Here is a 27868-nt window from a genome sequence, read left to right as displayed (position 1 = left end):
TCTCCTTTGGCTTCAAATAGGGATACTTTTGCCACCAACACTTCTCCTTGGGAGATGAGTGCCCTTCCCACAATGTGGGCACTTGGGCTTCTTCTCCTTGGACTTCTCCTTCTGCTTCTTCTTCTTCCCTCCTCATGTACCTACTGTAAATGCCTTGGTGGAGCTAGAACCACTGGATGCCACCTCTCTGAGTCGCTCATCATGCTCCAAGACAAGCTATGAAAGCTCCTCCCATAAAAGTCTCTCGCGGGTCCTCGATGTGATAAGGCTAGTGTAGAAGACATTGAGCCAAGGAGAGGGTAGCTAAGTCAAAAGAATCATAGCCACATCCTCAAAAGAGATCTTCCATCCACCAAGAGAGGCAAGCTCACCTCTCATATCCTCTATTTTCATGATGTGCTCCTTCATAGAATGAGAGTCATCAAGACCAAGCATTTGCAACTTCTTCTTGAGGGAGATCTTGTGGGAAAACGTCTTGTGTTGATACAAAGATGCAAGCTTGCTCCACACTTCTGCTACAGTCTTCAACCTATGCACAAGGACAAAGTCCTACAGACTCATAAAGAGAAAAGATCTAGCTCAAGAATTGAGACAATCCCATAAGGTAGCACGGTCCATAGAAAGCCCATCAGTTGGTTCCTCATGGGGATGGGAAATAGGTGAAGACATGAGCTCCTAAATATCAAAGGTGTCGAGTATACACTCCATCTTGCAAGACCACAAGGAATAGTTGAAACCATCTAGTTTGTCTTCTTTGGGTATAGAAGGGAGAACATGCACCTGAATAGAGGGTATCAAGGAAGGCATCTTCACTTCAAATGGGGCCCACTATGATAGATGATCAAAAGAAGGATGGGTTCGAGGAGACTCCTCCCATTGTTGATAATCACAAAACTCTCAATAATCACATATTCACTCAAACGAGTGATGTGAGATAAGCTCCTCCTCTAAGTCATCAAAGCCATGAAACTAATAAGACATCTTCCAAATCTACAATCACCGTAAAAGTTGCAACACAAGACAAGTAATGGTGGCTGCACACAAAGACTGTCACCTGAGGAAGAAAGAGGAAAAGCTACCGCCACCTCACCAAATGATGTTGCCGCCTCTCAAATGATGTCGCCTTCTCTTGTAGGGCTATCGCCTCCTCCTGTACGGTTGCATTTGTAGCAAAATGCAAATTTTGGTACCAAAAAGTTGATGCCTTCTTCACAAAATGCTACAATTGCAACAAACACAAGGGTTAAAAATTGTGTTTGATGGTTTGGGGTCCTCCTCTACAAAGGATCTCACCTCTATGCTCTTGGTTAGGCTCTTATACAATGTGAGAGTGCATGATGGAAGAAGAAACATGAGCATAGAGAGAGAGAGAGAGAGAGAGAGAGAGAGAGAGAGAGAGAGAGAGAGAGAGAGAGAGAGAGAGAGAGAGAGAGAGAGAGAGAGAGAGAGAGAGAGAGAGGGAGAGAGGGAGGGAGGGAGGGAGGGAGGGAGGGAGGGAGGGAGGGAGGGAGGGAGGGAGAAACAGAAGATGAAGGAAGAAATATTGCACTAGCTGAAGATGAATGTTGAATACAATGATGAGGACTGCCATATCTTAGTTGTGAACTCCTGCCAAAGTTTGATGGAGACATGGGAGCTTTGACAGTTTGGTGTGCATTGCCCCCATTTTAGCCACGCTTCTTGTGCATTTCCCTAGTTTGTCAAGAGGTTTCCACCTCTATCATAGACCGCTCCATGACTACTGGTTATTTTTGTCATTATTTTTTCCATTTTTTACAGCAATGCATTAGATGTAGTCATTTTTGGGCATTTATTGTAGTTGGCCAGATTTAGGGCCTCTTGTCACAGCAGTTGGCCAAATTTAGAGGATGTTGGCTATAGCCGTCTCATTGATCGCTCTCTCACTCCTTCTACAAGTAATCTTCAACACAGTTCTCTTTGACACTGATTGACACAAACCTACACAACACTCATCATATCATAATCCTAAACTTGAAAAATCAAAACATTAGTTTAAAACAACTAAAAACATGAGGATAAAGTCTAAATAGAATAGACTCTATCACAAGTTAGTGCGGGTCCTAAAAGCACAATATAGATATAAAAGTATGAATGGTTTAAAATTTAAATATAGTATATCTATGCTATCTCTTATTATAGGATCTATAGAGGAAAAAACCAAACATGTCATAGTATCTACAAACCTACATTGCACTCATAGCATAATCCTAAACTTGAAAAATCAAAATACTAGTTTTAAAACAACTATACGTACAAGGAAAAGTCTAAATATACTTTATCACACATCAGTGTGGGTCCTGAAAACATAAAGCAAATAGCTTATGAATATACTCTCTCAATCCCAAAGCTAGCTTGCCCCTCTCTCTCTCTCTCTCTCTCATGGTGGGTAGGTGATTAATAAATTGAAAATCATGCATGTTCTCTCTCGAAAGTGTAAAGTGAATAGCCTATAAATATATTCTCTCTATCCAACATGTAGTTGTCTGATCTCTCACACTCATGGTGGATAGGTTTGCATTGATTAATCAATCGTGACATTCATGCATATTCTCTTGCTCTAGGTGTATGGTTTGATTGTAGACAATAGCCATCGCCAAGCTCTCTCTACAACCATGGTTGCCTTTGAAGTGGTTGTACTTGAAAGAAGTTGCAGGTAGCAATGATATCAAGATTCCCAAATAATGCCACCATAGGTATTATGGTGATGGCTTGGTGTTGGACATAAGAGGACTTGAGCAATTGATCTATTTTGAGCATGTTGTTGACATATGCTCCCTTGAGCAATGCATGTGGGGGAGGTGGACAAGTGAGCATTTAAGATGGTAGGCAACCACCTCAATTATTGATATGGCAAGTGAAGTGGAAACATGGTGGTGATTCTAGGGGAACTCATCAATGCACACTATCTCTCTCACTCTCTTTATAGCTGCACCATTTGGGGTGCAATAGGGGTTTGATTCCTCGTGAATCTTTGCTTTAGTATGGTTATAGATTCTATTCGTATTTTAAGGCTATTACAAGCTAACATTGTGCGTGCTAAATATTTAAGGTAAGTCAATTGCTTGATTATATAAATGTTATATGGAGCAAAATCTAGCAAGACATGCAAAATAATTATAAACATTATGGCATTTATGTGTATTTTGGTTATATGCACATAAGAGTAAGCCTCTCTTTTGTCCACATTGATATCCTATACAATTATATAGCATAATTTCCATTCCTCTCAAATTCTCTTTAGTGACATGATAACTCTACCTTCTGATCCACAATCATAAGTTGGTATGGTTGAGAATGCAAATCATGTGGTTGAAAATCTCCAAGTTAAACACAAAGGAGGAACCTTCTTGTGAGTAGTCATGTATTCAATGGGCAACACCTATGTATGAGTTTGGTGTGGTGCATGTCTTAAGGGATAAGTTCTAAAAGGGTCCTACAGAGAATTAACTATGACCAAAATACTTCATGCTGCATAATGTCAAGTTTCTAAAATATTAGATATAAATGTGAATATTAAATACATATAAACAAATGTATATATATAAACTTATACTTATAGTATATACATCTATATTCGACATTATCTAACTTTTTCCAACATTATACATGACCGAAAGGAATACATGGTCATGTAATCAAGATTAGTGTGTTGTAGTTGAACCGTATTCTTCATTTTATATTCTCCCTATGCTCTCTCAATGGTCATTTATGCCTATGAGACAAGTGGAGGGAAAGAATGGCATGACACAAATGAGATGACCGTGTGTGGGTGGGGTCATGGATGTGGGCAAGGATAGGGTTGGCACCACGTGGCACCTGCCTTGGTAAACTCAGGAGGGGGTAGGACATGGGACCTCCCCTAGCAAACACAAGAGGGGTGGGAGCACATCATGTGGCTAGCCCCTTGACCTCATGTTAACTAATAGTAATGTTTCTTTAATGGGATTTTTCAAACTTTTGTTGAAGTTTTTGCTATGGCTAAGCTGAGCTCAATGAATTTTCTTTACTGATGCACCTTGAGAGTGCACACTGGCATGCTTCTCTCATGTTTTTGATTTGTTAATAGAATGCTATTACAATGGTTGATGCTCTCTCTCTCTCTCTCTCTCTCCCATTAAGGCATGTTGCATTTGGATAGTAGCTTAAAGAGCTTTTATAGTAGACTTTTGGGATGGCATACTATTTTAATTCCACAAGTGCAGTATATCTACAAGGAAAATATGAAGTTTCCAAAAGCAACACACCAAATTTCTACAAATTGTCACACATGCAAATGTGGCTTGCACATAAAGCTTGCAACTAATGATAGTAGTACATTGAGGTAGGCCAAACATGTAGAGAGATAACTACATCAAAACCATGACATTGTATGTCACCACTCATCTTTTTCATGTTTTGCCTACCTATTTAGTTAACTTATAGAGAGGGGCCTTGACTCTCAAGAAAACAACAAATAGTTTTCCATTCATAAACACCAGCTATTGTAATGCTTTGATGTTACAGCAGACAACGATTCCTCTATTGAGTATTAAAAAGACAAAAAATATGGCATTACTTAGTTTCTTGAAAAGAGATTTAATAAGCTAATATATTGCTCTGCAAAGTGTTAGCATACACACATATAAAAGGAAGCGATATAGGCATGAGTGTGAAGCATGTTTGCAAACCTAGAAACAAACATAGTAATGAGAAATAATGAGAGAGGGATGGTGTGTTCTTTATGTGTTGTAAGAAGGAAGTTCACGTTTGGGGTATAGTTAGTGGAGAAGGTGTTTGAAGAGAGAGAGAGATCATCGCTTTATAGGTGCCCTAATGATCCGAGGTTGCGTGGATCCTAGCACAAAACGCTAGTAGTATAGATTAGATATCCAAGTACAAATGTGGGTGTTTCGATTAGCCAGAGGCTCAGCGTAGTGGCACAGTGGCACTCTCTCTATTTGTGCGTGTCATCCTTGCGCAGGGGCCATGCTAATCTTCTCTGTATTGTTCCAATTTTATCAGATGTCTCCGAAGAGACACAGTGGCACACACACACACACACACACACACATTCTCTCTCAATTGCTTTCCAAATTCCCCCTCTTGGTGGGGGCAGCATAACGACAAAGCCTAGCAAAGGGAGACAAGAGTCTCCTTAGAAAAGAGAGCCAGCGGTGCACATTTAACTTTTAGGTGTAAGGGTGAAGAGAGCATTCTTGGCAAGTGGAGGTCAGAAGACAGGAAGAGGAGCTGAGAGAAGAAGAAGGAGCAAGGAGGAGGCAAATCCATGGCGTCCTCGGACAGCGATGAGGACTATTCCGAGGAGGAAGAGGACGACGACGAAGAGGAAGACTCTGAGTACTCTGATGACGATTACAATGATGAAGAAACGGCCAGTGAGGAGGACGATGACGATGACGATGACGATGACGAGGAGGACTCTGAGTCTGAGTACTACCTGGACGAAGACGAGGAGGACTCCGACGATGAGGACGAGGATGATGATGAGGGACAAGAAGCAGGAGAAAGAAAAACAGTAGCGGGAGACGCAGGAGAAAGCATCCGGGAAACGCAAGACGGGAATCGTGACGACCGTGACGAGGACGACGATGATGCGCAGGGCTTGCCTGCCCTTGAGCAAGGCCCCAGCCAGCAGGAAGAGACGCCGCGGATCAGTGCCGCTGACGCGCCGCAGGATGACGTTGCAGCTCCTGAAATGGAGGCCAGGGATTTGCCAAACCCTAGCGCCAGCACAGCGGGTGCAGAAGATAAAAGTATGGGGAAGGAAGCTTCCGGTGATCCTCTTAACGAGACCGATTTACCAGATGCAGCTTCTGCCTTGCCTCAGAGCATGACTAAGCTGAATGTTGGAGAGTCAGGAGACTCTCCAGCAGCACCTGATCCTGCTCAAAGGACTAAGATCGACCACACTGCACAGTAAGATCCTCACCTTCTGCTGGATTCGAAGTAAGGTCATCGTTTTCATTTGGATTCAGAGTAAAGTCACCATTTTCTGATGGTTTCAGAGTACAATCATCATTTTTCCGAGTAGGGTTGTGGTAATATGGATCCCCAAATCCCATATTCTAATGCATAGTAGGATCCTCACCTTCCGATGGAGTCGAAGCAAGTCCTCATTTCTTGGTGGATCCAGATCAAGATCCTTTTTATCCGATGGATTCAGAACAGGCTTGGGTAGTATGAATGCACACTTCCGGATCTCCTTCTCGCACTTGGTAGTCCATGCCATTAAGCTTTCATACACTGCATTCTATCACCTTAGGGTATTTCATAGATGTAGATCGTGGTTTTAGCATTCATCCTCTGTTATGACTTGCTGCCAGAGCATCATTTTGTAAATGGTCCATTTTATTGTGGTTATCTGGATGTAGAGTGCTGAACTAGAGAGATTGCCTTGTCTAATTGATCATGTGTGTTATTTGAAGAGGTTCATTATGGATGTGAGTAAATTGAGGGCGAGATGTACGGCATAGTTTTACAACAGGCCCACCCACACACACACAACACATGTACACATGTATGTTTGTGCAATCGTCTACACAGAACAACTTCAACAAATTCAAGGAGCCTAAGGACCATGTTTAAGTAAGGGCGTGCATTGACTACTGACCATGGTCTTTGGTGTTAAGAGAAAGGAACTTTGGTTTGGTGGTCATGTAAGTGAGTTTGCAGAGAATCGACGGAAGTTGGTGATTTGGCGACTGGGCCTCTTAGAGCAATTACTTAGCGGTTTCATATTTGTTTGTGTTTCTTTTTCTTTACCGACTTGGTAATCAATCAAACTTGACAATATAAGTGCCTCATGATGGCTCAAATGATCACTTTTATGTTTTTTGTTCAAATTTACCACTAATCTTTTGTTGTGATGTCTCTTAGTAGCTCTTGAGTTTTACCTCTTTTGCCATGTATAAAACTAGTGAATTATTTGATGTGATCTTTACACCTATTCATTCATGGTGGAGTGTATTTCATAGAAACTAGTGTGCTTGAGTACATATAAATAGCAAGGTATAGATGACATGAATACGAACTAATTATGTCTAATTGTTATAATGCACAAATTCAATTGTGTCTAAATGTAGGTATTGTACTATAATGTTATGGGCCCATATTGTCAACATTTTGGAGTGATATGCAGGTGGAGGAAAAAAATATGCATGTGAAATCTATCATTGTGCAACCTATATATTTCTACCAACTTCAAACCTTGATAAATATGTTAAGGTGCAATTGTGCTAAATGTGAATCTTAGCAACTATTGTCATTTATTAATTTTAAAAGCTATAACAAATTTAAGTGGTGAATATGTACCCATGCTCTACACGTCAAGAAAACAATATTTACAAGCTTGGATAATGCTAGAAAAGAGGTGCAAATTAGGGCAGAAAGAGAGTTACATTTTGTGTCATTGTTGAAGTCCAAGGGAAGAGATTGAGAGGGAATGATATCCTTGATCACTATAGGATGGGTGAATATCTTGGAAATAGGATAAAATGAAGTACTAGGAGATGCATGCCTTAGTATAAGTCAAAGTGTGCAACATGAAATATAAAAGTAGATGAGGAGTAGGTATCCCTTAGTTAAGGTTGAAATAAGCAACATGAAACATGAAGTGGAGGAGGAGTTTGCCTCGGCTTGATTAGGGTTGACATGTACCACATGAAACATGAGGTGGAGAAGGAATCTCACATGCAAAAGCATGCTAGATTGCCTAGATATATGATTGCTAAAAGAAATGGTGTGTATGGTAAAAGGGGAGGCAAGTGGTTTGGGAGCTCAAATGGATATGATACAAAGTATATTGTATGCTAAAGTGAAAGAGCGAATGCTCAAAGAAATCATGTGGATGGAAGATATCTAAAGGGCATGCAAATTCAATACGTGACATGAATAAAGGTGAAATGCTATCTCCTCTTGAACTTAAAAGATGGCATTGTACACAACCTTGCAAAAAAATCCACAAAGTGGAATCATCATTGTACTAATGAACTCTATTTGTGCATATTGCATAATAGTCCCTAGAAGACATGAGAGTGTGTATAAAATCATGTATTGTTAAGGTGTCTAAAACATTGTTAAACATTTTGTAAGCTCATTGAATGACCTATAGGGATTGAGAATAAACAAGTTAGCATAAACAACATTAGAGTACACCATGAAGGTTTCTTTAGTGAAATGGTATTAGGGATTTGAAGAGAGGTATGAGAGGGATATTTATCATATGTATTTGCATGTCATGGACGAGATCTAACACAGGTGGTATACTATAACATGAATGGGTTAGCCAAAGATAATAAATCTTTAGATATTAGATAGATATTAGATGAGAGGCCCCGTCGAATAATCTTCAACACTTGCTCCTTATTGTTCTAGCATGTAAGAGCATTCAACTTTGGCCAAAGTGGCAAACCATTGTAAATGACTAGTTAATGAGCACTCCTTAAGGGAAGTAAGCGTGTCCTATAGTCAATGGAGTATCGCATGTCTTGGGATGTCCTTCAGATTCTCACTTCCTCACCTTACAAACTCCCTATATATAGGTGTCTGCACGTCTTATATAGCCAATTATATTTGATCTTTGTAGGCATTAAAGTCTTAGGCCAATAAGATGTCTCCATACAAGCAACTCCCATAATATCCTCATATAGAAACACATAGGGTGACTCCCCTTGTGAGGCATACCTTAAGTGTAGTGATGGGACATAGCATATTGCAATTATGACATCTGTCTAGTTTTTAATATCTATCTTGATCCACATGTATTGCTCTTCTATCTCTCTCTACAATATGGACTAAATCCCCGAGATCCTTTTTTGTATAAAATTGCCATCATATGACCTCTAGTCCCTCTTTGGTGCTTGTTGATGGCCGGTTAGCATTTTAGGCCTCATTATGATGCAGTTGACTTGTTTTTGATGTTTTCAACTATTTATACTAGCCTTGGTAATTGGTAGTATGCATCATAATGTAGGTTTCAACACTTTGACTTTTGGTGGCATTCCTTTTTTATCTAGTGCTTTGCACCATCAGTCAGATCTAGTGCCCTCACTAACACTTTGGGTTGTGTGCAAGGGTTGATCAATTCACATTGTATTCAACATTCTCTTGGAGTTCAATGTAGATTTTCTTATTCCATTCTCTTCTTTCTTTACATTTCTCTTCTCCCTTCTCTTCTTGCATTTGTGTTCTTCCATTGCATACTCTCACATATTCCAATCGACCACATGGGGGTGTTAGATCCTCATAAGAGTATCCTCCCACTGTTGAGGTCTCTCATTTTGGAGAGTCCCTCTTCTCTACATTGGCAGATTTAAGATCAAGGCTTACACCTTTGTGACATCTTTTGTCCATCCTCCATGCACTTGAAAAAGGGGCATTAGATATCTCTCTTTTGGTTCCCATTCCTTTTGCATTTTGTCAGGAAATTCCTTTTTGCCACCACTTTATGACTCACATGTAGTACTCTAATGTGTTTTATAACTTATTGAAGTGTCACATTTGTGACATCTACCTTATTGTTTAACATACTCTTATGATCTTTTACTACATGAGTTCAACTCCTATTTTCTTCCGCCTCGAGCTATGTTTGCTTTGTTTACCTTGATAAATCTCTTAATCTTCCCACAAGATCTCCCTCGAGAAGAAGTTGCGAATGCTTAGTCTTGATGACTCTCCTTCTATGAAGGAGCACATCACAAAAATAGAGGATATGAGAGGTGAGCTTGCCTCTCTTGGTGGATGGAAGATCTCTTTTGAGGATGTGGCTATGATTCTTTTGACTCAGCTACCCTCTCCTTGGTTTGATGTCTTCTACACTAGCCTTATCACATTGAGGACATGCGAGAGACTTTTATGGGAGGAGATTTCACAGCTAGTCTTGGAGCATGAGAAGCGACTTAGAGAGGTGGCATCCAATGGTTCTGGCTCTACCAAGGCATTTACAACAGGTACATGAGGAGGGAAGAAGAAGAAGAAGCAAAAGGAGAAGGCCAAGGAGAAGAAGCCCAAGTGCCCATATTGTGGGAAGGGCACTCATCTCCCAAGGAGAAGTGTTGGTGGCAAAAGTACCCCTATTTGAAGCCAAAGAAGAAGGATTCAAAGGTGACCTGTGCTACAATAGAGTCTATCTTTGTCCATATACTTGCCGAGGAGGATAAGACTCTTCCTTCTTCTTCCTAGGAGAAGCCTTGGCTCGTGGATAGTGGCACTGCTTCTCATATGACCTACCATTAGGATTGGCTTCAGGATTTGTGATCCAAAGGGGGCACCATCACCATTGGTGACAACTCTATGGTTCTAGTTCATGGAGTGGAGACCATTCCTCTATTACCAGATAGATAGTTTTCTTTTGCCAAAGTTTTGTATGTTCTAGAGCTGGGCTTCAACCTCTTATTTGTTTATGGTCTTACCAAGCTAGGTACCCGTGTGGTCTTCACTAGAGATGCAATGATAGTGGAGGATGAGTCTATGGGAGCGGCTCTTTGGACCAATACACAGGAAGGTGGGCTTTAATTCTCACAACCTTAGCTGCGAGGTCTTCCCACAAGCTTGGGCTGCTTTGGCATGCTCGTTATGACCATTTGAATACATATGCGGTATGATGGGCTTCTAGGATGAAGGTGGTAGTGGGCCTTCCCCATTTCCCTCCTATTCACGCCCTTTGCTCTAGTTGCTTGAGGGGCCAACAACATCGGCCGCCACATCCCTAGGTTACCACATGGGGGGGCTTTTTCTCCGCTTGAGTTGGTTTATACCGACCTTTGTGGGGCATGGCCTCTCTTGGGAAGGCCAAGTATTTGATGTGGATTGTTGATGACTTTAGTTGTTATGTGTGGCCTTGTCTTTTGGAGTACAAGAGCGATGAGTACTCCCATTTTTGCGAGAATGGAAGGTATTTATGGAGACATATACAACATCCAAGTTTCGAGGCATGCGAGCAGATCACGATGGGAAGTTTACTTCTAACCTCTTTTCTAAGTTTTGTAGGGATCATGGGATTTGGGTGGAGTGCTCCCATCCAGAGACACCATCTCAAAATGGTGTGGTAGATTAGACAAATCGGACCATGCTGGAGATAGCCCGATCCATGTGGGAGCATAGGCGCCTCCCACATTCCCTTTGGGGTGAGGCTATGGTTACTATGGTTCACATCGGCAACCACTCCTTGAATTTTGATTTGGTGGACCTGACCCTCTAGGAGGATTTCTTTGGGAAGAAGCCTTTCGTGTCCCATTTTGCATCTTCGGGTGTGAGGCATATGTCCATATGGACAAGAAGAAGAGGTAGACAAAGCTTGACTTGAAGTTGTAGAAGCTTCTCTCCATGGGATACAATACAACCACAAAGGGTTATCGGCTCTATGACCTATCTATGTGAAAGATTGAGGTGAGTCGGGATGTGACCTTTGATGAGGTTGCGGTCTTCGACGATCCAGTTGATGGTTCTTGTGTAGGTGATTCCTCATCCTTGCTTGACCCTCCCCCATCCTCAATACCTCTTCTTCCTTCTAGGTTCACTATTAGCACCCCTCACTCGTCATCGGTGTCCTCCCCCTCCTCCATCTTCTTTGGGAAGAAGCCTTCCATGTCCCATTTTGCATCTTTGGGTGCGAGGCATATGTCCATGTGGACAAGAAGAAGAGGTCTTCCTTCTAGGTTTGCTATTAGCACCTCTCACTTGTCATTAGTGTCCTCCCCCTCCTCCTCCATCTTCTTTGGGAGGAAGCCTTCTGTGTCCCATTTTGCATCTTTGGGTGTGAGGCATATGTCCATGTGGACAAGAAGAAGAGGTAGACAAAGCTTGACTTGAAGTTGTACAAGCTTCTCTCTGTGGGATACAATACAACCACAAAGGGTTATCGGCTCTATGACCTGTCCATGCGAAAGATTGAGGTGAGTCTGGATGTGACCTTTGATGCGGTTGCGGTCTTCGACGATCTAGTTGATGGTTCTTGTGTAGGTGATCCCTCATCCTTGCTTGACCCTCCCCCACCCTCAATACCTCTTCTTCCTTCTAGGTTTGCTATTAGCACCCCTCACTCGTCATTGGTGTCCTCCGCCTCCCCCTCCATCTTCCCCTACTTCCCTTTGACCCCTGATGGATGCTCCTTCTTAACCGAGTATCTCCATCCCTTTAGCCTCCTCTGTGGAGTCTTGTACAGATTCTTCCTTATCGAGAGGGGAGCCTTCCTCGGAGGATGTCCATTCACTTCAAGAGGGGGAGTCCCCTTCTTTGGTGGGTGCATTACAAGTACCGAAGACTTCCTTATCTCCCTTGTAGCAAGATGAGCCTCTCCACATTCCTTTGTGGTATCGATAGATTATGCAAGATTTTGGTGTTTCTCACTTTCCTACTACCCCTTTAGGTCTATGAAGCACATTGAGGTTCAATATCATTATGTTTGGGAGTGGATGATGGATTTCAAGTTAGTAGTAGCATGCTATCCCATGGAGGACAATGTTGCAGATCTCTTCACCAATTCTTTACCTGAAGTTTCTATGCTTCATCACATGAGGTTGTTGGGTCTTTAGACACTCCCAGGATTTGAGAGGGGGTGTTAGCCTACCTACTTTAGTCATGACAGTCTCTGTCATCTCTTGGTTGTTAACAACAACTGATGGTTATTTTTGTTATTATTTTTCCCATTTTTTATAGTAATTGGATTGCATTAAATGTAGTCATTTTTGGGCATTTATTAGAGTTGACCAGATTTAGGGCCTCTTGCAGAGGCAGTCGACTAGATTTGAAGGGTGTTGGCTATTTATAGCCACTTCATTGATCACTTTCTCACTCCTTCTGCAAGTTATCTTTAGCACACTCCTCTCCAACACTCTTCGTCATTGGTGCTGCCTTCATCATCTCAACTTGATCTAGTGCCTCACTGATGCTCCGGGGGCTGCGTACAGTGGACTGATTAGTTCACATCATTGTATTCAACATTCCTCTTTAGTCAGTGCAGTATTTCTTCCTTCATCTTCGGTTTACTTCTGTGTGTGTGTGTGTGTGTGTGTGTGTGTGCGTGCGCTCATTTTTCTTCTTCCATCGTGTAGTCTCACAGTGAGGCCATCTAAAATAGACCCAATTTTTTCAATGCTTTATTATCTTCTCCCTTCTCCCTAGAAAACACTATAACCTCTAAGGGAAACAAGTACCTCCTTTGCTCTATTTTCATCTTTTGAAAGTAATCATCAAGAGAAGAATTGTTAGGAAGGGGCAATCCTCCTGGCACACTGGTGAAATCTGCAAAAGCACATGTAGTCTAGATTTGAAAAGTATTTGCTCTAGAACACCCTCTGAACAACGGAGCTGACTTACACATTAGAGAAGGATAAGGTTTAGTAAGCAAGAAAACAACTATAAGCATGAACCATTGTGAGAAATCAAATGTCAAAATAATTTCACATAACTATACACCATGATACTCACTCTCTCTGAAGGTATGATCACCTCGTGGGAGCTTGACTAAGTTCTTCGTGGCCTTTGTTGCTTTGAGCAATGAAAGCCAAGACAAATTTGTACCAATGGGCACATCATTCAAAGCTATTAACTTTAATTTTTTGAGGGTGGCAAAGCTATTAGGACCCCACTTTAGTACAAACACACATTCATGCCACACATCACCAAGTTTTGGATCTATAATATTAAGGATCTATAAAATATAAAATTTGATTAGAATATATAATCCTTGTACCTAGCTTATGCATGCAAAATATGTGGTTATTTACCTTTTCAATTCTATCACCATATCATATGGCAAGATCTCCCAATTCTTTCTCTTGTAGTGTTCCCAATTGTTCCATAGACATGCTTGCCCTTGATTGCTCAAGCTTGCGGTTGAGAGATCGAGTGATCTGGACCTGTTATTGTATTATGGCTATGAGTTATTTTAATATATAGTCCAATTATACTTAGATTTTCCATTTAACCATGGAAACACTTAGACACACAAACTTGAACAATCAAGAAAATTGAGATAGTCTAATTCATCCATTGGCACATCAAGGCACACCAATACTTACATTATACTCCAGCTTTTCCAAGTAACGTCGAGTAACTGGATACCAAGGTTTAGATTCCTTTATAAACTTCTTCGTAATTTGAGTAATGATATTTTGGTCTTTATTTGGCAACTCATTCATCTACTCTTCATGGTTGGTGGAACAAATGTTGGCTATATTTATCAACCCGTCTCAAGGAGAGTGGGAGTCACCAAAGCATGGGTATTTAAACTACATAATCCAATTTACTTATGTATTCACATTGGTAATAAATACTAATGAAAAAAAAAAGAATAGCAAAGCTTACTAATTCATTCATTGGAGAGTAGAGAGAAGTGCAATCTCACTATCTCGTGTGGGATCAATGAGAGTGCAAAGAACCCTGCAATGCTTGGATCTTGTGTTGACAAAGTTTTCCTTTATAGCAGGAGTAGCTGACCAAGCCACTATCCTATGATTTCCCTCCCAGGCATAGGACATCTTGCTTGAAAAGAATTGAAAATCATTTCTGCCCCTAATCTCACTCTCGAACTCATCACATTTATCTCTTGCCTTATGGCATCCCATCCCTCCATAATATTATCATCCACAATATTCACTTCATTGTTGGCACATGTACATAACTGACATAATGAATGCACCCTTCTTAGTTACATATCCCTGGAGAAAACTGACTTTAAGCTTGCATTTCAAAATAAATACAATAAAAAATAAAAGAAATTTGAAAGTGTTATTATTCATAAAAAAGCTAAAACAAACCTTAGACATCATCTCGAAGGCCTCTAACAACATATGGTATCAACTTGCCAAGTGGTATGGGGAGCAATGAAAACAACTCAATATTCAAATATTCTTCATAATGTCTTCACCTTTATCCATGTACAACTTTGTGTCATCTATCTCTACATTGAATGGGGCTAAAACACATAAGGCACAATCTGCATGTTTGCTTCTAGTGGAGCACCATCATCTTCAATGTCTTGCACATCCTCTTGTATCCCATACTCAATATGCCGACTCTCAGCTTCATATCCTTGATGTAATATCTCCCGTCCCGTACCTTCCCCATAAGAACCCCCCCTTAAATTTTTTAAAATTAAACTCAAATTTTTTTTACTCTCCCTCTCTCTCCTCGGCAACAGCATGTCGGGGAGAGAGAGAGAGAGGGAGTAAGAGAGAGAGGGGGGCATGCAGCCCCCCAGGTGGAGGGGTGGCGGCTGTTAACGGTCGTCTCTCCCCCCATAAACCACCTCCTCCCCCCACCATATAAGGAAGCCCCCCCCCCCCCCGCCTTGTTGTCTTGAGCAGCTCCCCCCCTATAAGGGCTTTGTAGCTATACCATGCCATTGCTACCGAATGCACCTATATAGGGAGTAGTAGTGACTCAAAGCCCTACCTTGTTTCCACTCTACATGTGATTCCCTATACCCAGTGGTGAACCCGCTTATGTGTGGCGTCACAAGGGTGTAGTCCTGGGATGTGTGTATGTTGTCCCGCTTTTTGGATTGAATAATACAAGAGTATACCTTGAGCTCATATATCGTGTTACCTTTCTGTGTGATGTTGAGTGCGTAATGAGTGCAGGTGTGTCAAACTTGGTATCAGAGCAACTCTTGCTTGGAGTGAAGGAGTGCTCACGGAAGCAGGAGGAAAGATCTAGTGCCCCAAAGGGATCGAATTCGTAATGACCCATAGCACGACGCCCCACGTCGCGTCGCCCCATGTCGCGTCACCCCACGTCGCGTCGCCCCCCGACGCGTTGGCCCCTGGCGTGACGACCCAACCTCGACACCCCACTGTTTGAAGACGTGACGCGGCTTCCTCGCGGCACGACCCACACCACCACAGGCAAAATGCGGCTTCCCCTTGTCGACACCACCACCAACCACATGGAGGACAAAAGGGAGAACGTCACCCTCCCAACAATGGAGGAGAGAAAGAAGAGTAGAGGGCAAGAATGGAGAGTGGCCCAAGAGGATAAGTTGGCCGGACTGGAAAGACAATTAGATGGTATGTCAGGCATGTTGGAGTCAATATGGAGGAACATGCAGATGAAGGAAGAGGAGGAAAAAAGGAAGAAAAAACTAGAAGTGGAGCAGGGCTATAGAGAATGGGTGATACAACAAGAAGAAGAGGAGAAAAGACATAGAATGCAAGAGGAGATGGATAGAATGGGTAGAGAGGAGACATCTAGGAGGGCACAAGATATAAGGAAAGAGAAGGAGAAAGTAGTAGAATTAGAAAGTAAAAAGAAAGACAAGAAGAAGGAGAAGAAGCACCATCGTAAAGAGGAGGAATCTAGTGATAGTTCAGAAAATAATTATGGAAAATTCAAGATGCCCCAACCAGCCAAGTACAAGGGAGAGAGAGATGGGTTGGTTATGAAGAAATGGATCGGAGAGGTGGACATGCACTTGAAGTATTCACGAATAACTGAAGACAGGAAGGCGAAGGTGGTAGCCATTTACTTGGAGGAGGACGCTGCCAGTTAGTACTTGCTGGAACAAGAGCAGGGCCACACCATCTTTTCGTGGGAAGAACTCCAGGAAGAATTGAAGGACTACTTCATTCCAAAGATGGAAAAATTCAAAGGGAGAGATGAATGGAGGAACCTCAAGCAAACACAGGGGAAGATGAAAGAATATGTCAGCAAATATAGGAAGATCATGCTGCAGCTAGCAAACATGGATACAGACACTAAATTACATGGATTTTTGTTTGGGATGCAAGAATGGGTCTAGAAGAGATGTGGAGAGATAGGAGCCAACAAGCTTAGCAGAAGCCATGAGAATGGCTGAAAGACTAGTGGACCTGGAAGGCAGAAGAACAGCACAACATAGGGGAACCAAAGCAGGTTCAACAACAACTTTAACAACACCTTCAACAACAACAACTCATGGAACCAAAGGCCCAATGCCCCTAGAGGGGCATTCACAGATATAAGGAACCAAAACACCACTATCACCACGGCCGTGTCACAAACCGCTTTAGTACCAAGAGGAGCAGCATGGAAGATGGGGAAACAATCACTACAGGCCAACCCCTAGCACATCGTATGGGCCCGTAGCAGGATCAATTACATCATGGTGGAGACCCCCAGGCCCGTTTGTCGGAATCAGATGCTTCAGATGCGGGGGTCCACACTACCAAAATAGATGCCCAATAGAAGATACAACTTCATCAAGTCGATCAAGGGTGAATGCGACTAGCACATATGGAGGAGAAGAACCACGCAGTTCACCATCTATACATCAAAGGCCGAGTGGGCAAAGGAAACCAACCTATCATGGTGGACATAGAAGCAACACACAACTTCATGACACCAGGGTGTGTAGCAAAACATGGATTAAAACTATTGAAGGCCCCATAAGGATTAATAATAAATTTGCACAAGGAGAAGCCAAGGAAGTGAAACAAGTCTTTGCAGTTCAAGTAGAAGCCGACAAGTGGAAAGAAAAACTCAACTTCTTAGTAATCCCCATGGATGATTTTGAAGTGATATTGGGCTTGGAATTCTATGACAAGTATGTCATTGCAATGTTTAGTAAAGGTGTAAATGAAATGATGCTAGATATGCAAGGAGAAGGCGTCAGAGTACCATGTGAAAGAATGCAACTGCCTGGCAGGACCCCAATCAAGGTGCAAATGAAGGAGAATAAGCCAGGAGTATCATGCCAAATAGTGAAGCAAACTACAACCCAACCAAAGGGCCAGACCCAAAATGCACCGGTCCAAGGGACCGTTATCAAGCCATGTATCATGACATGCAGTGCCAAGCAGGTCGAAAAATTAGTCAAACAAGGAGATATGGTCTATCTGTGTATGATCTGACCAATTGAAGAAGAAGAAAATGGCAAGAAACCTAGACAACAGAGCAGGAACATAGAGGTGGCAGAAATACTTGAAGAATTCAAAGATGTAATGCCAACCAAGCTACCCAAGGGTCTACCACCCAGGCGAGATGTGGATCACAAAATTGAGCTGATCCCAGGGTTTGCCCCACCGGCCCAAGCTCCCTATCACATGAACCACACCGAGCTCATGGAATTGAAGAAGCAACTACATGAACTAGAAGAACAAGGGTTCATTCGCCCTAGCAAATCCCCCTTTGATGCCCCAGTGTTATTTGTAAAGAAGAAGGATGGGGGACTTAGACTCTGTGTAGATTATAGGGCCCTTAACAAAATCACCATAAAAAACAAATACCCCATGCCCATAGTGGAAGACCTCTTAGATAGACTGCACGGGGCCAAGTACTTTAGCCGTATTGATCTTAGATCAGGATACCACCAAATCCGCATAGCCGAAGAAGATATCCCAAAAACAGCCTTTTGCACCCGATATGGTAGTTTTGAGTGGTTAGTATTAGGATTCGGCCTAAGCAATGGGCCAGGCACATTTTGTGGCCTCATGGATGGAGTCTTTAGACCGGAGATAGATATCTTTGTCATTATCTACATAGATGACCTCCTAGTCTACAGCAAAACCTTAGAAGAGCACAAGCAACACTTACACCGAGTTTTTGAGAAACTGCGATAGCATTAGTTATATGCCAAGCTTGAAAAATGCGAGTTCGCAGTGAAAGAGTTGGAGTTCTTAGGCTTTATTGTAGGAGCAGATGGAATCAAAGTGGATCCTAAGAAAGTGGAAGCTATCCAAAGATAGCCTGTACTGAAAACTGTAAGAGAAGTGCGGGAGTTCCTCAGCTTCACAGTATTTTGTTGGAGATTCATCAAAGTTTACAGCCTCATCACTGCCCCCCTCTCGCACCTCACCAAAGAAGATCACTCTTTTACATGGGGGAACGCGCAACAAGAAGCCTTTGAGCAGATGAAGAAGTGTATGAGCCAAACTCCTATCCTAAGGGTGCCGAATTTCACCAAACCCTTTGAAATCTCTACAGACGCATCCGACTACATCATAGGAGGTGTACTGGTACAGGAAGGTCACCCCATTGCTTATGAGTCAAAGAAATTTATCGATGCTGAAACAAGGTGGAGCACACATGAGAAGGAAATGTTGGCAGTCATCCACTACCTTAGAAAATGGAAGCACTATGTTCAAGACAAGCATACAATAGTCTTCACCGACAATATCTCCCTCAAATACTTCCAATCTCAACCCAAGTTATCGGCAAAGCAAGCCCACTGGCTAGACTTCCTAGCAGAATTCGACTTGGAGATTAAGCACAAGCCCGGCTCCACTAACAAGTTAGTAGATGCCTTGAGCCAGAAAGCTGACTTGAAAGCTGTCAATGTGGTTAGCAATAACTTCATTGAACTAGTCAAAGAGGCCCTAGAGCAAGACCAAGAAATGAACAAGATAATCAGAGATGTGGAAGCAGAGAAGACCCCACATGGAATGTACACCTTAGAGGAGGGTATCCTATTTTTAGGCAAGAGATTGTATATCCCCAACAATTTGGAGTTGAAGAAACTCATCCTGCATGAGATACACGATGGAAAAATTGGAGGCCACAAAGGGCAAAGCAAAACCTTGGAGGCCCTTAGGAAGCAGTTCTTTTGGCCGAATATGAAGGAAGAAGTAATAGACTACATCAAAACTTGCCCCACTTGCCAACTGGTCAAAGCACCACGATCAAGACCAGCAAGACTACTAAAACCATTACTAGTACCCAACCGCCCATGGGACGTCATCAGCATGGACTTCATTGTGGACTACCTGAGTCCCATGGGTACACAATCATCTTTGAAGTGGTGGACTATTTTTCCAAACAGGCCCACTTCATCCCGGCCAAACCACCACTAAATGCCAAGGAGGTAGCACGCCTCTTCTTCACACATGTATTCAAAATTCATGGCTTACCACTGGCCATTGTATCAGATAGAGATGGAAGATTCATGAGCGACATGTGGAAGGAACTTTTCAAGACCCTGGAAACACAATTGAGATTCTCATCATCCTTCCACCTGGAGATAGATGGACAGATAGAACGAGTCAACCAAGGCATCGAAGACTATCTCCGGAGCTATGCTTGAGTGGACTAGAAAGATTGGGTCTTGTACCTTGATGTCTTGGAATTCCACTATAATAGCTCCATCCACTGGGCAACGAGGTACACCCCCTTTGAGTTAGCCACAGGAAAAGAAGTCATTACACCACTGGCCTTAGCATCCAGAGTGGCCAAAGCGGAAGATCAAGATGCAGAAGAACTCCTGAAGAAATGGAGAGACCGAAATGCAGCTCCTAAGCAAAGCCTCGAGCAGAGCAAGATCACCATGACCGAGCAAGCAAACAAGAAGAGAAAGGCTGTACTATTCGCCAAAGGAGACATGGTCCTAGTTAGCTCTAAGAATATGTCACTTCCCAAAAACATGACCCCCAAGTTCAATCACCGCTACTATGGACCCTACCGAATCACTCAAGTATTGAATGAAGTCACCTACAAACTGGACCTGCCAGACAGTGTTTCTGTTCATAATGCATTTCATGCTCATCCTCTGCGCAGGTTCTATCCCAACAACCAATGGGGACGGCGCATACCATTGCTCCATTCCAACGGTCCCTTCAAAGTAGAAGCATTCCTTTGACGCCAGGAACAAAGAACCTTCCCTGAATACCTCACCAAGTGGCACGGGCGTCCACTCAAGGAGGCCACTTGGATCTCAGAAGCAGAGGCCCGCGAACACGGAAAGGATGCCTTCGCCCTTTGGCTCTAGGAGAACCCCCCTGCTCCTTCCAATGACCCTTGAGCCTCTCCAAAAAACCAAAAACAATACGGTTTTCAATCAAAAACCCCAACGTGCCTCCATCCTCAAATGTAATCGAGTCGAGGGTGGACCCACATGGTAACAATCATCAAATAACTCCAAAAACAAAGCCCCAATTTTCCAGTCTAGATGGGCAGACACTGACTAGCTTGCTAGAAAAGGCTGTGTCTAGATGGCAAGTTTACTTCTAACCTCTTTTCTAAGCTTTGTAGGGATCATGGGATTTGGGTGGAGTGCTCCCATCTAGAGACATCATCTCAGAATGGTGTGGTAGATTAGACAAATCGGACCATGCTGGAGATAGCCCGATCCATGTGGGAGCATAGGGGCCTCCCACATTCCCTTTGGGGTGAGGCTATGGTTACTATGGTTCACATCGGCAACCACTCTTATTTGATTTGGTGGACCTGACCCTCTAGGAGGATTTCTTTGGGAAGAAGCCTTTCATGTCCCATTTTGCATCTTCGGGTGTGAGGTATATGTCCATGTGGACAAGAAGAAGAGGTAGACGAAGCTTGACTTGAAGTTGTAGAAGCTTCTCTCCGCGGGATACAATACAACCACAAAGGGTTATTGGCTCTATGACCTATCTATGTGAAAGATTGAGGTAAGTCAGGATGTGACCCTTTGATGAGGTTGCGGTCTTCGACAATCCAGTTGATGGTTCTTGTGTAGGTGATCCCTCATCCTTGCTTGACCCTCCCCCACCCTCAATATCTCTTCTTCCTTCTAGGTTCACTATTAGCACCCCTCACTCGTCATCGGTGTCCTCCCCCTCCTCCTCCATCTTCTTTGGGAAGAAGCCTTCCATGTCCCATTTTGCATCTTTGGGTGCGAGGCATATGTCCATGTGGACAAGAAGAAGAGGTCTTCCTTCTAGGTTTGCTATTAGCACCTCTCACTTGTCATTAATGTCCTCCCCCTCCTCCTCGATCTTCTTTGGGAGGAAGCCTTCCGTGTCCCATTTTGCATCTTTGGGTGTGAGGCATATGTCCATGTGGATGAGAAGAAGAGGTAGACAAAGCTTGACTTGAAGTTGTACAAGCTTCTCTCTGTGGGATACAATACAACCACAAAGGGTTATCGGCTCTATGACCTGTCCATGCGAAAGATTGAGGTGAGTCTGGATGTGACCTTTGATGAGGTTGTGGTCTTCAACGATCTAGTTGATGGTTCTTGTGTAGGTTATCCCTCATCCTTGCTTGACCCTCCCCCACCCTCAATACCTCTTCTTCCTTCTAGGTTTGCTATTAGCACCCCTCACTCGTCATTGGTGTCCTCCCCCTCCTCTCCATCTTCCCCTGCTTCCCTTTGACCCCTGATGGATGCTCCTTCTTCACCGAGTATCTCCATCCCTTTAGCCTCCTATGTGGAGTCTTGTACGGATTCTTCCTCATCGAGAGGGAAGCCTTCCTTGGAGGATGTCCATTCACTTCAAGAGGGGGAGTCCCCTTCTTCGATGGGTGCATTACAAGTACTAAAGACTTCCTTATCTTTCTTGCAGACAAGATGAGCCTCTCCACATTCCTTTGTGGTATCGATAGATTATGCAAGATTTTGGTGTTTCTCACTGTCCTACTACCCCTTTAGGTCTATGAAGCACATTGAGCCTCAATATCATTATGTTTGGGAGTGGATGATGGATTTCAAGTTAGTAGTGGCATGCTATCCCATGGAGGACAATGTTGCAGATCTCTTTACCAATTCTTTACCTGAAGTTTCTATGCTTCATCACATGAGGTTGTTGGGTCTTTAGCCACTCCCAGGATCTGAGAGGGGGTGTTAGCCTACCTACTTTAGTCATGACGGTCTCTGTCATCTCTTGGTTGTAAGCTCCTGTTAGCTCTGATAGTTTAGTGTGTACTTCTCCCATTTTAGGCACATTTTTTTCATTTCCCTAGTCTAGTTAGGGGGTTTCCACATCTGGTCATAGTGTCAGACTATTAACAACAACTGATGGTTATTTTTGTCATTATTTTTCCCATTTTTTATAGTAATTGGATTGCATTAAATGTAGTCATTTTTGGGCATTTATTAGAGTCGACCAGATTTAGGGCCTCTTGCAGAGGCAGTCGACTAGATTTGAAGGGTGTTGGCTTTTTATAGCCACTTCATTGATCACTTTCTCACTCCTTCTGCAAGTTATCTTTAGCACACTCCTCTCCAACACTCTTCGTCATTGGTGCTGCCTTCATCATCTCAACTTGATCTAGTGCCTCACTGATGCTCCGGGGGCTGCGTGCAGTGGACTGATTAGTTCACATCATTGTATTCAACATTCCTCTTTAGTCAGTGCAGTATTTCTTCCTTCATCTTCGGTTTACTTCTGCGTGCTCATCTTTCTTCTTCCATCGTGCAGTCTCACAATGAGGCCATCTAAAATAGACCCAATTTTTTCAATGCTTTATTATCTTCTCCCTTCTCCCTAGAAAACACTCTAACCTCTAAGGGAAACAAGTACCTCCTTTGCTCTATTTTCATCTTTTGAAAGTAATCATCAAGAGAAGAATTGTTAGGAAGGGGCAATCCTCCTAGCACATTGGTGAAATCTGCAAAAGCACATGTAGTCTAGATTTGAAAAGTATTTGCTCTAGAACACCCTCTCAACGATGGAGCTAACTTACACATTAGAGAAGGATAAGGTTTAGTAAGCAAGAAAACAACTATAAGCATGAACCATTGTGAGAAATCAAATGTCAAAATAATTTCACATAACTATACACCATGATACTCACTCTCTCTGAAGATATGATCACCTCGTGGAAGCTTGACTAAGTTCTTCGTGGCCTTTGTTGATTTGAGTAATGAAAGCCAAGACAAATTTGTACCAATGGGCACATCATTCAAAGCTATTAAATTTAATTTTTCGAGGGTGGCAAAGCTATTAGGACCCCACTTTAGTACAAACACACATTCATGCCACTCATCACCAAGTTTTTGATCTATAATATTAAGGATCTATAAAATATAAAATTTGATTAATATATATATATAATCCTTGTACCTTGCTTATGCATGAAAAATATTTGGTTATGTACCTTTCCAATTCCATCACCATATCATGTGGCGAGATCTCCCAATTCTTTTTCTTGTAGTGTTCCCAATTGTTCCATAGACATGCTTGCCCTTGATTGCTCAAGCTTGCGGTTGAGAGATCGAGTGATTTGGACCTATTATTGTATTATTGGCTATGAGTTATTTTACTATGTAGTCCAAATATACTTAGATTTTTCATTTAACCATGGAAACACTTAGACATACAAACTTGAACAATCAAGAAAATTGAGATACTCTAATTCATCCATTGGCACATCAAGGCACACCAATACTTACATTATACTCTAGCTTTTCCAAGTAACGTCGAGTAACTGGATACCAAGGTTTAGATTCCTTTATAAACTTCTTCATAATTTGAGTAATGATATTTTGGTCTTTATTTGGCAACTCATTCATCTACTCTTCATGGTTGGTGGAACAAATGTTGGCTATATTTATCAACCCGTCTCAAGGAGAGTGGGAGTCACCAAAGCATGGGTATTTAAACTACATAATCCAATTTACTTATGTATTCACATTGGTAATAAATACTAATGAAAAAAAAAGAATAGCAAAGCTTACTAATTCATTCATTGGAGAGTAGAGAGAAGTGCAATCTCACTATCTCGTGTGGGATCAATGAGAGTGCAAAGAACCCTGCAATGCTTGGATCTTGTGTTGACAAAGTTTTCCTTTATAGCAGCAGCAGCTGACCAAGCCACTATCCTATGATTTCCCTCCCAGGCATAGAACATCTTGCTTGAAAAGAATTGAAAATCATTTCTGCCCCTAATCTCACTCTCGAACTCATCACGTTTATCTCTTGCCATATGGCATCCCATCCCTCCATAATATTATCATCCACAATATTCACTTCATTGTTGGCACATGTACATAACTGACATAATGAATGCACCCTTCTTAGTCACATATCCCTGGAGAAAACCCACTTTAAGCCTGCATTTCAAAATAAATACAATAAAAAATAAAAGAAATTTGAAAGTGTTATTATTCATAAAAAAGCTAAAACAAACCTTAGACATCATCTCGAAGGCCTCTAACAACATATGGTATCAACTTGCCAAGTGGTATGGGGAGCAATTAAAACAACTCAATATTCAAATATTCTTCATAATGTCTTCACCTTTATCCATGTACAACTTTGCATCATCTATCTCTACATTGAATGGGGCTAAAACACATAAGGCACAATCTGCATGTTTGCTTCTAGTGGAGCACCATCATCTTCAATGTCTTGCACATCCTCTTGTATCCCATACTCAATATGCTGACTCTCAGCTTCATATCCTTGATGTAATATCTCCCCTCCCGTACCTTCCCCATAAGAATCCCCCCTTAAATTTTTTTAAATTAAACTCAATTGTTTTTTACTCTCCCTCTCTGTCCTCGGCAATAGCATGTCGGGGAGAGAGAGAGAGAGAGAGAGAGAGAGAGAGAGAGAGAGAGAGAGAGAGAGAGAGAGAGAGAGAGAGAGAGAGAGAGAGAGAGAGAGAGAGAGAGAGAGAGAGAGAGAGAGAGAGAGAGAGAGAGAGAGAGAGAGAGAGAGAGAGAGAGAGAGAGAGGCATGCAGCCCCCTAGGTGGAAGGGTGGCGGCCGTTAACGGCGGTCGTCTCCCCCCCCATAAACCACCTCCTCCCCCCACCATATAAGAAAGCCCCCCCCTCCCCCCTCGTCGTCTTCAGCAGCTCTCCCCCCTTGTGATCAACAGGCACCATCCTCCCTCCTGGTGGTCTTCGAGAGCAACCCTCCCCCCTCATCACCATCATCACAAGGGGGAGAGAGAGAGAGAGAGAGAGAGAGAGAGAGAGAGAGAGAGAGAGAGAGAGAGAGAGAGAGAGAGAGAGAGAGAGAGAGAGAGAGAGAGAGAGAGAGGGAAGTTTCTTCTTTCCCCCTCTTAAAGGGAGGTCACACACCCCTCTAATATTTCCAAAAATACACCCCTCCCCTTCATTATCTTTTCTCCACACAAGGAGAGGCTGCAAGAATTTACTTACGGTTGCATAGGAGAGTGCACGAATTCTCTCTCATACGTGCATCTTCGAGTATGGCCCCGAAGCGTAAATCTACTAGGATACCCGAAAACCCTGCAAGAGTGGATGGCAGCTTGAATCAAGATGGTACCGCAACCTCGAATGGACTATCATCAGGCGTAAATACCACTGGAATCAAGACATCACTCCAAACCCAGGTTGCTCTATTATTAAATCATAGATTATAATTATCATGGTGAAAATCATATTCACATGCATCACATTGATTGCGCGATTGATGGGTAATTGCTTTGGTATGAATTTAGTTGTGATGTTTGTAACAAACAAGATAAATTTCATTGTAAGATGACATCATAGTAGGTGAAAATGATTAGGTAATTGCATCGTAAATCACCCCCAAAAAATTCTTGCATGAATTCTTGCATAAAGCGCATTACTCCTTGCATAAGTCCTTGCAAAATACATTTCAGAGGACATCGAAAGAAGCAAACTTCATCTCCATATCGCAAGATGGATTCTAAGGTACATGTAATAAACTGTAGAAGAGATTAAAGTGCAGCTAGACTCATACAATAATCACATAAAGTTATAAAGATCAGATCATTCAAGAAGGTTATAGATCGTATAAATAATTACATAGAGGATAATGTTAAGATTGCATGCATAGAAAGTACCTTCGCATGTGTGGCATAAAATATCGTATGGATTATATCGAAATTGTAAGCATTGAAATGAAGGCTTGGCATTACATTGCATGCATTAAAGTTGTTGGGAAAATTCAACTTTGTTTGTAATCTACCAAATGGGACTGAGATCCATGAGACCCATGTCAAAGTCCTTGGTGACTTCAAGAGGGATAGGTAAAATCTTAGTGCATGTGAGCGTTATTAAGAGGGCTTAAGAATATTATACTTAAGATGGAGTAGGATTTGTTCTAAAGAGAACCATCTTGACCAACCATGGTCAAGGGGATAGACAATCTTGATCAATTAAGATGGTTCTAAACAGAACCATCTTGACCAACCATGGTCAAGGGGATAGACAATCTTGATCAATTAAGATCAAAGATAAAGGTACATAGGTACTTCAAGGGATCTAGGAGATAACCAGCAAGTTGACCAACTGAGGACGATGGGGTTGTCCATGATCTATCTTACAAGGAGACCTAAGGTAAGGATAATTAGGGTCGGTAGGGTACAAACCCTTACCCGAAGAAAAAGGGAAAAGAAGCAACCTCGCTTGCCAAGCCCTTGGAATCTCGCCAAGTTGCGAATGATCCAGGATCGAATGCTGGGAGCATTCGGGAAGAAGGAATCACACCGTAGCAGTTGGTCGTACGAACGACCACAGAAATAATCGTGATTGTACTCTTAGGTATATTGTTTGAAATTCTTGCTCAAGGAACTAATTCAAGGCAAAACACTTAATGCTTTAGGTTAAAATCTTGGAGGGAGAGGCAGGTTCAGTTACCTTCGACTGCCTGCCTGGCCCTATCCAAGGGGGTTGTTAGCCGCGCTGGGTATATGGGCCGACGAACCCGCCGCAAGAGGTCTCTCCGTGGGTGCTGCTTGGAGCGGGAGGATGCTTGGGTGCCAGGGGAGGCTCTGGCTGTAAATTCCTTGCCTCCGGATCCTGCACAAGAGGCCGACGTGAGTTGAGATGGGATCTCGAGGCCCGTGTACTAGTCTGCGGGCGAAACTTGGAGTAGCAATCCTGTTGATTGCTGGGTTAGCCTTCGGGCATGATACTTGATGTATTCCAAGACTATGATAAATAAAAATCAGATATTTGAAAAACGAACTTGCTTGACATTGTTTTTTTTTTTGTCAGTGCCTAAGTTGTGTGAAGGAACTTGTGTTTAAATTGATTAATTAAGGAAGCTGCGTTTGCATGTCAAACATAATGTGGTAGGTAATTAGATAACTAAGCAACCCGAGGAAAGTACGGTGGATGCGACTTGGGTCCTGTCCTACGGAAGGGTCCTGGTTAGCTGGGAACTTTTCTCAAAAGACATGATAACAAAACTGTGATGACCTAGAGTCGATAGAGTTAGAATCCCGATTTATGCTGT

The 27868-nt window shown here is 42.4% G+C and overlaps 1 protein-coding gene and 1 non-coding gene across 3 annotated transcripts; one reads left to right on the top strand and one right to left on the bottom strand.

Moving 5' to 3' along the window:
• Positions 1-4935: 4935 nt before the first annotated feature.
• Positions 4936-5038, bottom strand: LOC148038550 (U6 spliceosomal RNA). The gene has a single exon (XR_015690475.1). It is a non-coding gene; the product is annotated as a U6 spliceosomal RNA (small nuclear RNA).
• Positions 5039-5164: 126 nt separating this feature from the next.
• Positions 5165-6773, top strand: LOC148038549 (uncharacterized). Of its 2 annotated transcripts, none has more exons than XM_087673433.1 (2): positions 5165-5937; positions 6447-6773. In XM_087673433.1, the coding sequence occupies exons 1-2, from the start codon at positions 5288-5290 to the stop codon at positions 6463-6465; spliced, it is 669 nt and encodes a 222-aa protein (XP_087529559.1). In that variant the 5' UTR covers positions 5165-5287; the 3' UTR covers positions 6466-6773. The 2 variants fall into 2 exon arrangements, with proteins under 2 accessions (XP_087529559.1, XP_087529549.1); XM_087673423.1 differs by lacking the exon at positions 6447-6773 and adding an exon at positions 6027-6423.
• Positions 6774-27868: the final 21095 nt, after the last annotated feature.

This window comes from Lygodium microphyllum, chromosome 3 (assembly GCF_053477565.2).
Source record: "Lygodium microphyllum isolate KBCC chromosome 3, Lygodium_microphyllum_v1.1.10, whole genome shotgun sequence".
Lineage (NCBI taxonomy): Eukaryota > Viridiplantae > Streptophyta > Polypodiopsida > Schizaeales > Lygodiaceae > Lygodium > Lygodium microphyllum.
Note: the sequence above shows the minus strand (reverse complement) of the source record. Positions and strands in the feature narration are given on the sequence as shown.

Bases quoted from the DNA above. Each gene is read 5' to 3' on its own strand.
- LOC148038549 (XM_087673423.1), top strand. From the start codon at position 5,288: ATGGCGTCCTCGGACAGCGATGAGGACTATTCCGAGGAGGAAGAGGAC. The intron at 5,938-6,026 runs GTAAGATCCTCA...TGATGGTTTCAG, and splicing joins AAGATCGACCACACTGCACA to AGTACAATCATCATTTTTCC.